The sequence below is a fragment of the Magnolia sinica genome, chromosome 10 (genome assembly GCF_029962835.1).
Source record: "Magnolia sinica isolate HGM2019 chromosome 10, MsV1, whole genome shotgun sequence".
Lineage (NCBI taxonomy): Eukaryota > Viridiplantae > Streptophyta > Magnoliopsida > Magnoliales > Magnoliaceae > Magnolia > Magnolia sinica.
This window is the reverse complement of record NC_080582.1, coordinates 16,766,532-16,779,383: the sequence shown is the minus strand read 5'-3', so window position 1 is coordinate 16,779,383 and position 12,852 is coordinate 16,766,532. Positions and strand designations below refer to the sequence as shown.

The 12,852-nt window shown below is 38.7% G+C and overlaps 1 protein-coding gene across 2 annotated transcripts in view; it reads left to right on the top strand.

The window, feature by feature from the left end:
• LOC131258075 (DNA-directed RNA polymerase 1B, mitochondrial-like) overlaps window positions 1-12,852 on the top strand; it is a 41,575-nt gene that overhangs the window by 7,500 nt on the left and 21,223 nt on the right. For both annotated transcript variants that reach the window (XM_058259125.1, XM_058259124.1), the window contains exons 7-11: window positions 5,620-5,733; window positions 6,763-6,894; window positions 6,983-7,399; window positions 9,710-9,760; window positions 12,327-12,397. In XM_058259125.1, coding sequence (XP_058115108.1) covers window positions 5,620-5,733; window positions 6,763-6,894; window positions 6,983-7,399; window positions 9,710-9,760; window positions 12,327-12,397 — 785 coding nt within the window. The remainder of the gene's footprint in view (window positions 1-5,619; window positions 5,734-6,762; window positions 6,895-6,982; window positions 7,400-9,709; window positions 9,761-12,326; window positions 12,398-12,852) is intronic.

Below are 12,852 nucleotides of genomic sequence, written 5' to 3'. Positions count from 1 at the left end.
GTCCCAAATTGATCCAATCTACATTCAATTGACACTAATACCCCATGCTAGATGGTAGTCCTAGCCAGTGTTCGAAATATCGGTATCGCGTTACATATCGCATCCATATTGGTTATCGCATGTGATATATTGTTTGTATCGGGTAATTTATTGCACTTTTTGGGAAAAATGGGAAAACATTGGGAAAATGGTTTCATTTTTCGTTGAAACTTCAAAGATTGTTAAAAAAAGACCTTAATACACACTTTTAAATCGTAACATCTCAAAAAAGAAGTGTACATAATATGTTTCCTTTGTATAGGATCCTAAGCTATGTGCTGTCTAACTGAACTAATGCAACTATATTCAAATTGAATGCATAACATTTAGAGTGTATGTGATGATCATTCCATCAAACACTCCTAAATACTTCAAACTTAGTCTCAATTGACAGCTGGTTCAAGGGAAATTTCAAAAAAAGAAAAACTTTTATTAATTTTTAATTAAAAAAATGATTTTTATTTTTCAAAAATTGATAAGGACTTAACAAATTAGTAGATCGGCCCTCATACCTGATTGATTTCATGTTTGGAGTGCAACATTGCAAACAATTTGGGAGAAACTGGGGAAATTTTGAATTTTTTCTAATTTTTGCCAAATCGAACCACCCATACTCAAAATTTAAAATTAGAGTGTATGTGATGATCATTTTATCAAATACTCCTTATGACTTCAAAATTAATCTCAATTGATAGTTGGTTGAAGGAAAATTTCAACAAAAAAATGGGGAACATGAAGAACCAATGGATATCAAAATCAAGCCTCCAACTCCATGATTTTTCATGCAAAATATAAAAGAACCAATGGATTTATAACCATTTGACACTGATTTAACATAATTTCAACAAAAAAAGGGATCCGAAATTGAAAATGTTCATCGGATCGAACATGTGGGATATATCGGTACTACTTATGCATTTCGTATCACACAAGTGGGATACAAGATATATCGTGGGATATATCGGCCGATGTCGTCGATATTTAAAACATTGGTCCTAGCTACCATATGTCCTTAGTGAGCTTTATATTATATTTTTGGACTATGAGATTGTCCTTGGGCGCCGAATTTGGGCATAGTTACTATTTGGGATTGCTTTAATCTGTGATTGAATTGCTTTTGTTTTACACTTTAAGTGTTTATATAATTAGTTGGTTAATTTCAGCAATTCATCATAGTAGATCTCATGTCATGCATCAAATTTTGGTGTCAGAGAGGGAGCCTAGGGATTGAGTATCCTCACCAGTGTGGTTGGATAATGTGGGAGCATCTTGATGTGACTCTAAAGATGCACCGTATCTCCACATCGGGGGTGGGGTGGGGCATGAGGTGGGGCCTGTAAGATGCATGATGGCCACGAGGTGGGACTCATTGTGGGATTGTGCGATTCAGGGGTTCGTGCGAAGGTATTCCGTAATGGTAATGGTGGCCTTAACGGCCACCATTGTTACCTTTACGGTACGGGCTGTAACGGCCGTTACGGTCCCTGTAATGGTTGTTACAGTCCTTTATTTTCTATTGAAAAAACCTTGAAAAACCTATATCGGTCCCGTTACAGGGCCATTACAGCCTTTACGGGGGCGTAAAAAGCCATAATGAGGGCTGTAACGGCCTTTACGGGTCATTTTATCTGTAATGGCCGTTGTGGCCTTTATGACCCCATAACGTGTAACGGTTGCCACCGTTACCTTTACGTAACGGCCTTTACGGCACACTGTGACGCGGGGGTTACCCACTGGAGCACTCACCTGAGTTTGCCTAGGAGAGCTAGCCTATAGTGATAAATTGGTGCTCCCTCAATAGCTTTGGAGCTTTTGGTGCATTGGCCGGTACTCCTTGCATCATTATGGATTTGAATGAGTATTTCAATGCTATAAATCCAATTTAATAATTGAGCACGATGATTTTGCAATCTCTATGTCGCTTAAAGAGTGAATATCTAAATGGAAAGAGCAAAAAACAATAGGCTAAAAAAAATGCTGAGAGTTCATCTTGCATATGGTCGTGGACCATCTTCCTGAATACATACAACAACAATGAGATTTAGCCTTGATGCCCAGCCGAGAACCATACCCCTAGCCCTTTGGAAGACAATCTCTGGCAGCTTGAATCTGTTTCAGAAGATCCTGTCGTTGCCTTCCAAATTGACCAACGGACTGGAAGAAAATGTAGGTGCCATAAAGCTCTCTTCCCCTTTGTCCAAAGTCCTTAGGGCATCATCCTTCTAATCAGGTGCCACTTCCTCTTTCAATCCCACTCCCAATTCCGAACTATTTATACTTGCTAACATTTTGAAATCGACATCTCCTTGATTCTCCACGATTTGCAAAGTAGTAGCGAATGTTAGGAATGAGATGGCCAAGTGCATTAGGAAAGCAGCAAAAGACGTTTTAGGAGTATTTAGAGAGAAAATCCAATCATATAATGAAACTTAGCTAGGGAATCACGATATACAAAAAGCTAGTCATGAGAAACTTTCATGTTTCAAACCTAGGAACGGACTAGAAATGGTGATAATTTTGAACAATATAAAAATGCCAAAAAGATTGCTAAGAAAATAATGAGGCTGAACTTAAGGTTTATGATGATCTTTATAATAGATTGGGGACAAGAAAAGGTGAAAAAGATGTATTTGAACTTGCAAAAATGACAGAGAAGAAGGGTAAGGACCTATATATTGTTAAATTCATTAAGAGTGGTAACCTGAGAGTACTAAGTACAAGGACATCAATGAAAGGTGGAGAAGCTATTTTTGAAACTTGTTAAATGACGACGACTCTAAGAGCATAGGGATAGAAGGAACCGTATACTCCAGTGACGTTGGAGACTGTAAGGTATATCTAAAGTGAAAGAAGCTTTAAGAAAAATGAAAATGGGAAAGACCCTCGGACCATATGGTATACCAATAGAGGTTCTGATGCGGATGGAAGATGCTAGATTATTTTGGTTAATAAAGTTTTTAACAACATTACCCTTAAAAAAAGTTGTTTAGTAACATTGTGAGATCAAAGAAAATGTCGGATTGATGGAGGAAAAGTACCATGATACTTTTTATGGGAATACATGAGACAAATAGCTGCACTAACTATACTAGGATTGGAACTTGTGAGCCATACTATGGAACTTTGAGAGAGTGATTGAGCAAAGGCTATTGCATCGAATGAATGTATTAATAAATCAATTTGCTTCCATGTCTAGGAGGTCTACCACATAAGTTATTTCCTATTGAGACAATTGATGGAGAAATATAGGGAGAGGAGGAAGGATCTCCACATCTCCACATGGTATTTATCGACTTGGAGAAAGCATACGATAGGGTCTCTAAAGAGTTAATCTAGTTAGTGTTGGGAAAGAAAGGAGTTTCAAGAAAATATATTGACATGATTAAGGATATGTATGGGGGAACGGTTGCAAATGTGAGGACCACTAGTGGAGAGACAAGTGAGTGACTACTTACCGTAGGCTTGCACCGGTTCTCATTGAGCCCATACCTTTACGTTTTGGTTTTGGATAAGTTAATAAGGCATTTGCAAGTAGAGATCCCATGGTGTATGTTGTTTGTAGATGATCATGATATAGTTTTGATTGACAAGATGAGGGAAGGCATAAACAGAAAGCTAGATTTATGGAGGACTGTTTGAGAATTTGAAGGATTTAAAATTAGTTGGACTAATATAGAGTATATTGAGTGCAAATTTAGTTACAATAGGAGTGAAAATGAGGAATTAGTTAATATTGCTAACCAAAAAGTCGTTTTGGGTTGTAGTCGGCTCTCCCTTTGGTTGTATTATTTCCCGCCTTTGTTCTCTTTGGCAGTTTTTTAATCCCCCCCCCCCCCCCCCCCAAACACACACACACACAAAAAAAAGTTTCTAAAATGACCACTTGGGTCAATCGTTCATGTGAGCGGAGAGATTGAGAAGCATGTTGCCCATAGAATTCAAGCTGAAGTGGAAGAAATGGAGATGTGCCTTTAGAGTTTTATGTAATCGTCATGTATCACTCAAACTGAAAGAGAATTTTTTATAGGGTTAGCTATGAGACCAGCCATTCTTTAGGGAACAGAATGTTGGGCAGTTAAGGAACAATATGTTCATAGGATGAGTATAGCTAAAATGAGGATGTTGAGATGGATGAGTGGTAAGATAGGGAAGGATAGAATTAGAAATGAATGTGTTTGAGGGAACTTAGGAGTAGCACCAATAGGTAATTAGATGAGGGAAAGTAGACTTTATGGTTCGGAGACCAAGACTTGTGGTGGTTAGGAGTGACTTTTTACAAGTTGAAGGCTCTAAAAGGGCAAGGGGAAAGCCCAAAAAGATGTGGATGGAGATAGTAAGAAAATACTTGACGACCTATGGTCTAACTGAAGGTGATAGAGTGGAATGGAACAAGATTCATGTAGCTGACCCAATTAATTGGGATAAGGCTTAGATGATGATGATAATGATGTCTTCTTGGTCCGACATAAGAATCTGTTGCAGCTTCGCTTCACTCTTTGTGCAACTATAGCCCAAACAGACACTATGCCATATTTGAAAGAAATCTTGGACCTGCCCAGCCCTATGCATCACCCTATCCACCCTGAATATGTCAAAAACTTAGGCCCAAATGACTCAAGAGAACATGTAATGCAAAAACAAGTTGTCCACCAACTCTGCATTTCTGATGCATCAGATGCCAGGGGAGCTTGAACCTGCTTGTTTGAAGCTCATGATAACAAAGTTCACGGAAAAGATCCCATTCTAATTCTTTTGCTTCTCCCAACCTTGGGAATCACCTATTCAACGTTCTTTAAGAGTAAAATTTCTCAATTTCTTCATTGTCTGGAGTCGTCTAGAACATCAGCGACCACACAATTTAATCATCAATTCAGGCATAGTTGTGGGAGACCATCATTTCTTTTAATGCATGTTTGGAATTTTCATATTCTGATTCCTTAGATGGTCTACTGTGTGAAATTTGTCAAGATTTTTGATCATCATCTGGAGTCCTCTAGAACATCAGCAACCGCACAATTTGATCATCAATTCAGGCATAGTTGTGGGAGACCATCATTTCTTTTAATGCATGTTTGGAATTTTCATATTCTGATTCCTTAGATGGTCTACTGTGTGAAATTTGTCAAGATTTTTGTCCAATTGAAAAACTATAACTCTAGAGAGCTCAATACTATTCCATGATCATTATCGGCTGCTGGTGCTTTAGGCTTCTAAGAAGTCTCAAAGGTTACGTTTCCTCAGTTCCCAACCTCAAATTGAGAGAAAGATTGGAAGAATAACCTTTCAAAAAAAAAAAAAAAAAAAAAAAGGAAAAGAAAGATTGGAAGAATAAAAGTTACTAATCTTCATGGTATTGCTTTCTTAATGAGTTGCATATCTATGCTGCTTGAATCAATAAAATTTTGGAAGGTTTGAACAAAGTTTTGAATGAAATTGGATAAATCATAGGGCACATGCTTCTCCACCTTTTGTTGGCCTCCTCAGTGAAGCCGATATGTTTTTTGTTTCCTGAATATATCTGTTTTATATTCTTAATCTCTTTGCCTGGTTCTTAAGTGGTTTTGTGAATATGCTGTCCAGGCCCTGGATACACTTGGGAATACAAAATGGAGGGTTAATAAAAGAGTACTTAGTGTTGTAGACAGAATATGGGCGAGTGGAGGCCGTCTTGCTGACTTGGTTGACCGCGAAGATGTAAGTCAAGCTCATCCTAGTTACAGCTTTCAAATAACATGATTGCCTTTGATGATTTTCCAACTGCACTTTGGAAATATGAGAAATTATTGGTTCACATATAAAAGAATTTGAAGTGTCCTAATGCAACATTTTATATAAGCGGGCACATGGTTTGGTGATCCAGACGATTGATCCATTGATGGGTCTCACTGTGGATGAGGGCTGCCTTCAATCAGGCCACTTCATATCCTTATCCATCAGACCTGATAATTCCTCTTTAAAATTATATATTTTAGATAAATCAGTCCCAAAATTTTGTATAATGATATAGTGGGTGTATTGGTCAAGCCCAAAAATGATGCGATATAGGGCTATGGCTGAAATTTTTTAGCACAAAAAAATCTTGAAAAAGTAATGGAAAAAAAGGAAAAAAGATGGAAGGCAACAGAATCTTTCTTCTTCTTCTTTTTTCCATTTCTTCTTTTCTTTTCTTTTCTTATTTATTTTACTTATTTTTACATTTATTCAATAGTGTATTTGACCATTCTTTGATAAGAATGTTGTTTGCCAGCCTTGATAAAAAAAATCTTGAAAAAAAAGTTGTTTGTCAGCTTGATCTGCTAAAAGTAAACCAAATAGGTCCTAATCGAACAACACCCGCGCCCCCAGCACTTATGATATTAAATTATGTTTTGATCGTCAAAATAGGCCTAGATCAAGACTAAATTTAGTTTCTAAGCTTCTGACTTCATGGTTGAAATGAAGAAAGAAGTGGAAAATGAGAGAAATTTTGAAAATAAAATTATCAAAATGGGGCCTTTACTGCCATATCAGTGGTTTACACCCCTGTATGGGTGTATTGGCCATGGTTACAATTCACTCCTGTAAAGTGTAACGGGCGACCGCTGGCGACATAGTGTTATTTAATGGCTGATATGTCCATACTGTAAAGGATATTAAAAACATGATTAGACCTCACTAGTGCATGAGCTGACCCACTTATCTGAAAGAACTTCACAATGTTTTCATTCATTTTATGCCTTGTAGGTTCCTCTGCCTGAGAAGCCAGAAACAGAAGATGAAGCTGAAATCAGGAAGTGGAAGTGGCAACTTAGAGCAGCAAAGAAGGAAAATAGTGAAAGGCATTCTCAGCGGTGTGACATAGAACTTAAACTTGCCGTAAGAAATTTCTTCATCTATGTTCATTGCCAGGTTCTGCGCCCATAAAGAGCTGAACGGATTGCATACTGACTGTACTTGGGAACAGGTAGCCCGAAAAATGAAGGATGAAGAGGGCTTCTTTTACCCTCACAACCTGGATTTCCGAGGTCGTGCATATCCAATGCATCCATATTTAAACCATCTCGGGTCGGATCTATGTCGCGGTGTCCTTGAGTTCGCAGAGGGACGCCCATTGGGGAAGTCGGGCTTACGTTGGTTGAAGATACATCTAGCAAATTTATATGCTGGTGGTGTGGACAAGTTATCTTACGAAGGCCGGACATCATTTACGGAGAATCACTTGGATGATATATTCGATTCTGCAGACAGGCCACTTGAAGGTAGGCGGTGGTGGCTGGGTGCTGAGGATCCATTTCAGTGCTTGGCTGTCTGCATCAATCTTGCGGAAGCATTAAGGAGCACCTCACCAGAGACTACCATCTCACACATGCCTGTGCATCAGGTAATTTTTTTTCTTTTTTCTTTTTTAAAAAAAAGTGAGAATAGTAATAAAAAGGGCCAGAAAGAGAACAACACAAGGGAAAAGGAAACAAAGAAAACAGATGAAAATCAAAAAAAGGAAAGCTAGAAAAACAAAATACAATAGCGGCCCCATGGCTGAGCAAGAAGAAAAAGAAACATAAAAGGACTAAAAAGCAACAACGGCCCTGCTGCTGAGAATGAGGGACCCCCTAAGCGATCCTGCCCAGGCTAAGGAGCCTAATCCCTAAACAATGCAAGAACTTTTGAGAGCACCCAGGCGGAGGAGTGCTGATTGATTCCTAGAGCATCGGTTGTTCCTTTCAGCCCACACAGCCCAGCAGACGGCTAAGAAGATGATCCTCCACCTCATTTTTTATAAAGCTCCTTCGTGGTCATTGTGCCATAGGCAGAAGAAGAAGTCTTCAATAGCTTCAGGCATAGTCTTTGATATCCCAGCCATCCTTGACACACTCCACCAAATATCCATAGAAAAGGAACAGTGGATGAAAAGATGATCCACTGTTTCTTCAGCCTTATAGCATAATAAGCGGACATTCAGCAGATTCATTCCTCTCTTCCTATTGAAAGTTGAGGAATGCTAGATTAGAAATTGGTTTTTATGTATCATATTGTTCACCACCCATATGGGGTCGTTTCCCTCATATTGCCTGTACAGGCTGTTTCAAGCCAATTCAGCCGTATTGTTCATGGATGATAACAGTACTTATCAGGCAATTCGCACTGGTTTTGGGGTGATACTTTAAACCTCTTTGTAGCTTCCCATGATGAGCATGCTTCACCAACTTCCATGAATTGCACACCTGAGCCTCTTTGTTGTACACGTGGCACTTGTGTATGGGTAATTGTGACCATTGGTTTGGTGGGCCACTATGTGGACGGGCCTTAGCCCAGAAAACTAGGCAATCAGACTGTAGTATCCATTGGTAGGTGACCAATAAAAATAATGGTTAATGAAAAAAATGGGCAACTGTCCATATTCAAACAGGCACTCACAAAAATTGGATGGTTAGATTTGTCCAATCACTATGATGCTTAACCTATGCCCCATTCTTATGATTGCCCAATGGATCAAGGATTCCAATCACGATAACATTTTCTGTGTATTCGGGGACAGGGCTTTACAGTATGAACATCACTTCATAATAGTATTCTCTGAGCGGTTCAGCATACGGATTTTTGTTGCATGATCTGGTTTTTCCATGGCGTAATGAGTTACTTCGGCAAACAAGTTATACCTTGAATGTCTTCAAAATCCCATCCTTCATGACCTTTGACATCTGTATCAACAAGGTTGTGGTTTGTCATGCTATCTGATTTCCAATCTGTTGTACCATTTGAAAGTTAGCCAACTAATTGGGGCACATTTGCTAAGAGTATGCTATGATGAGCTTGGCTGAGCCCACATGCCTGTGCAATAAAACTCATGTAGACGCCACACATGTGCCAGCATGTCATGATAGGTTTGAGATCCAATCCATCCATCGGAAAGGCACCACTGCATTTATGCCCTGGCCCAAAAATTAGGCTGATCCACTGGTCAGGTGGGGCACAGTTTACAGAACAAATGTATGGCTTTAAAAAACTTCCCTGAATTTTCTAACCCATGCACATGTTTCCAATATTGGGGCCTACATGTTGAGTGGATGGGATTTATTTTTGGGAAAACATGTAGAAGGTCAGACCAACCTGATGGATGGGTTGGATCTCACACCTATGGGCCATGCAGGTGCATGTGGGGTGTGGACATGAGCTTTATTGCACGCATGTGTGCTTTGCAAAACTTTGCTCTGCTATGCGCACCATTCAACAAAAGAACTTTCATCTTTCTTGTATTGAGCACATTCACGTTCTTGAATGCTGATATGGATGTGATAAGGAAAGTTCCTTTAACTTTATGAATTCTTACGTGGATGGGGTAAAACCAAAGCCATATCAATCTCTAAGATAAAGGCACACAGCATGGAATTTGGAACTGCTTTCTTATTTACAAACATGGTTCCTGTTGAAAATGGGCCAGCACCATGAGCCAGCTTTTGTTTCTATTAGTTACTGTTGATAAGTTTTTAGAGTTTTTACCATCTCATAGCATGGGATGTGATTTGCGAACTGTCTTTCTTATTTATAACCATGGTTCCTGTTGAAAATGGGCCACCACCATGAGCCAGCTTTTGTTTCTGTTAGTAACCATTGATGAGCGAGTCTTACCATCTCATAGCATTGGATGTGATCTGTGAAGATTTTTATATGGATTTCTATTTTCCTTTTTCAGGATGGTTCATGTAATGGCTTACAGCACTATGCAGCGCTTGGAAGAGACAAGGTAGCATTCCACTTTTTCTTTTTCATTATTGGTTGGTGCCTTTTTTTTTGTTGTTGGTAATTTCATGTTTTAATGTAGCTTTTGTGTGGTAGTTGTTACCTTACAGGGTTAATTATTGCATTTATGGTGAAATTGGAGTGGATGAATTATTTTCTTCAATAAATTTGCTAAGCCCACATGTGTGTGCAATAAAGCTCATGTACATGCCATGCCTATGCTACCATGGCACAATAGGTCCGAGATCCAATCCATCCATCAGAATGGCACCATTATTTGACGCCCTAGCCCAATAATTAGGTTGATCCACTTCTCAGGTGGGGCACAATTTGGAAAATGTACAGCTCTGAAAAACTTGGCTGAAGTTTTCTAACCAATCCACCAGTCTCCAATATTGGGGCCAGATGCTGATTGGACCAGATTTTATTTTTGGGAGTAGATGTACAAGGTTGGACCGACCGATGGATGGATTTTATCTCTACATGCCATGTGAGCATGGGTAGCGTGTACACGCCCTTTATTGCATGTGAGCTGGGCGAAACTCTATATTTCATATAGAGAATACAAGAAGCACTAAAGATACACTAAAGGTACAATAGTCCAAGGACTCCATCAAGACATCACAGCCAACTAATTCATTAGCATTCATGTAAGCCTCTATATTTGATATTGGAGTCCAGAACAGGATTAAAGATCATGAACAATATAAGCAAATAACCTGCAGCAACACCAAATAACAATTAGTAACCCCGCTTTAATTTGGACAAAACATGATAAAAGGTGTGAATGACATTATTGCCAAAGTTACTGTAGCCTCCACTGTTGTCCTTGAAGAATTCTACTGTAATACAAACGCCCATTATATGGCCTGGGCATCTGTTTTATCGCAAACTCCACTGTAACCTTCAGGTCTTAGGTGCTCTCTACTATGTCTGTTGACGTTCAGTACAATAAAGACAAGTAATTTGTCTAAGTTCGATAGGATGTTCTACCAACTGGAACTCCAGCTGAATGTGAAATGGATCGCAATGATGAATGGACAATGGAATCCTTGAGAAGCAGAACAACACAACTGCTCACTTAGTCACCTCAGATGGCATCCCTGTAATTACAGTCCAGATGAGGCAGGGACAATTGTGTTATTGACATATTTCTTTCCACCCAAGGCTTCCATGAAATACTGAGAATAGACTGACACCATTGCACAGCTCTCTTTATGTCCTCTGGAAAACAGCTTCCACAGAAGCCCCAAGTGGCTAATTGATGAAGGTATTCCCACATTGAAAAATAAAAGCAAGCAACAAATGACCAAATCTGTTTCGAACGTAGAGATATATTGAGTGATATAGTGTGTATTTTGAGTAGTGTACTCCTATATATATATATATATATATGAACAGTGTTTTCAGCAGTGCTGTAGTGTAGTGTAGTGAAAACGCTATGTAGTGTAATTCCCTGGTAGCGTAAGCTACAGTGCATGTAGTGTACGCTACATGTAGCGTAGCGTGGATAGCGTAAGCTACCTGAAATCTCATTTTTTAAAGTGTTTTTTTTCTATTTTAGTTTAACACCTATTTTAAAATGGTGATGACTTATACGTATGACACATGGCACTACATTAAACTAATCTGGATTCTGGAACATCCAAATTGTGGTCCATATCGTAGATAGAGCACTTAGATCAATCTGGACCATCCAAATTGTGGTCTATATCATGAATTTGTGTTGTTTTAATAAATAAAAAAAGAAATCACACTTAAAGGGGGGAGAGATTTTGCATGGAAATGAGTGGTTGATTATCCAGATTCGTGGTCAAGAACTCATAGAAATTATGCATTTTGTAAAATTTATCATATTTTCTATTAATTTAATTAAAAATATTAAAGATTGTGTCGCTTACGCTACATTTATGTGTGGAGCAAGGTTACCTGTATTGTGGGTCGCTTTGGTAGCAAGGGAACATTATGCAGTACACTACATCCTCCAATACATGGTACGTTATGGGTAGGGTCATGTATGATACTGCAATGCATTCACTGTATATGTAATATAGTTTTATATATTGACTCATAATGCAAGTTATATTTGAAGTGATGAAAGTTATTATTATAGACCTTGGATGCTTAATGTTATATTATAAGTAAATAAATAAAGTATAAATCTCTACATTGTTAATATCAATTTTCACGAACTTAATCAACGGTAAGAATATAAAGCCATAAATTCGGGTTGCTAAAAATATCAATCTAGATCTCAATAGACCTATAATCTGGAATGGAAAACATGCGGGATTTCGTGTTTTAAGTAACATTGCTGTGGACCATAGCCTTTAGATTTAAGCTATTGGATTTTCAAGTGGATGTTTTTGAGCTTCTAATGGGCATGTTGGAAGAGATGAGATTACCACATGTTTCAAAGTAATGAAAGGAATTTGGCCCGCTGTGCACCCCCCCACCACACACACACTCACACACACACACACGGTTTTATATCTTTTCTTTGTTGTCGACCACCTCTTTGTAATGCCTGTCTAATTTCTGGCATTGTACCATCAAACTTTTTCATGCAGTTAGGGGCAACTTCAGTCAACTTGGTTGCTGGAGAGAAGCCTGCAGATGTCTACTCTGGAATAGCTGCAAGGTATGCTGGCATCTCTAATTATTCAAATGCTTGCTTTGTCCAGCCTCAGTTCAGGTTCTATGTATTGGCAGAATGCTATAATTTAATGGTTTTCTTAGGTAGAAAGGAGTATTTTCAGGGACCTGCTCATCAGCAAATGTACTGGTTGGATTCTGTACACGTGGAGACATTTTCCAATAATCCAAACCGTTTATATGGTGGGCCTCCTGTTAATGGGTGACATACAAAAATCTCCCAGATTGAGATATTTCAACCATGTGATCATTGAACATTTTCCTTGGAATATGGGCCAGTCTACGTAGTGGTCCTTTTTTGGTCTATTAATCTAAGTGTTAGGATCTTGCAATGTTGAAGATTTCTGAGACAGCCTGCATCAACTTTTCATCTAATCAGATCAAAGGTTTGGATAACTAAACCACTGTCCTATAATGTATGGAATCATACATGTCAGCTGG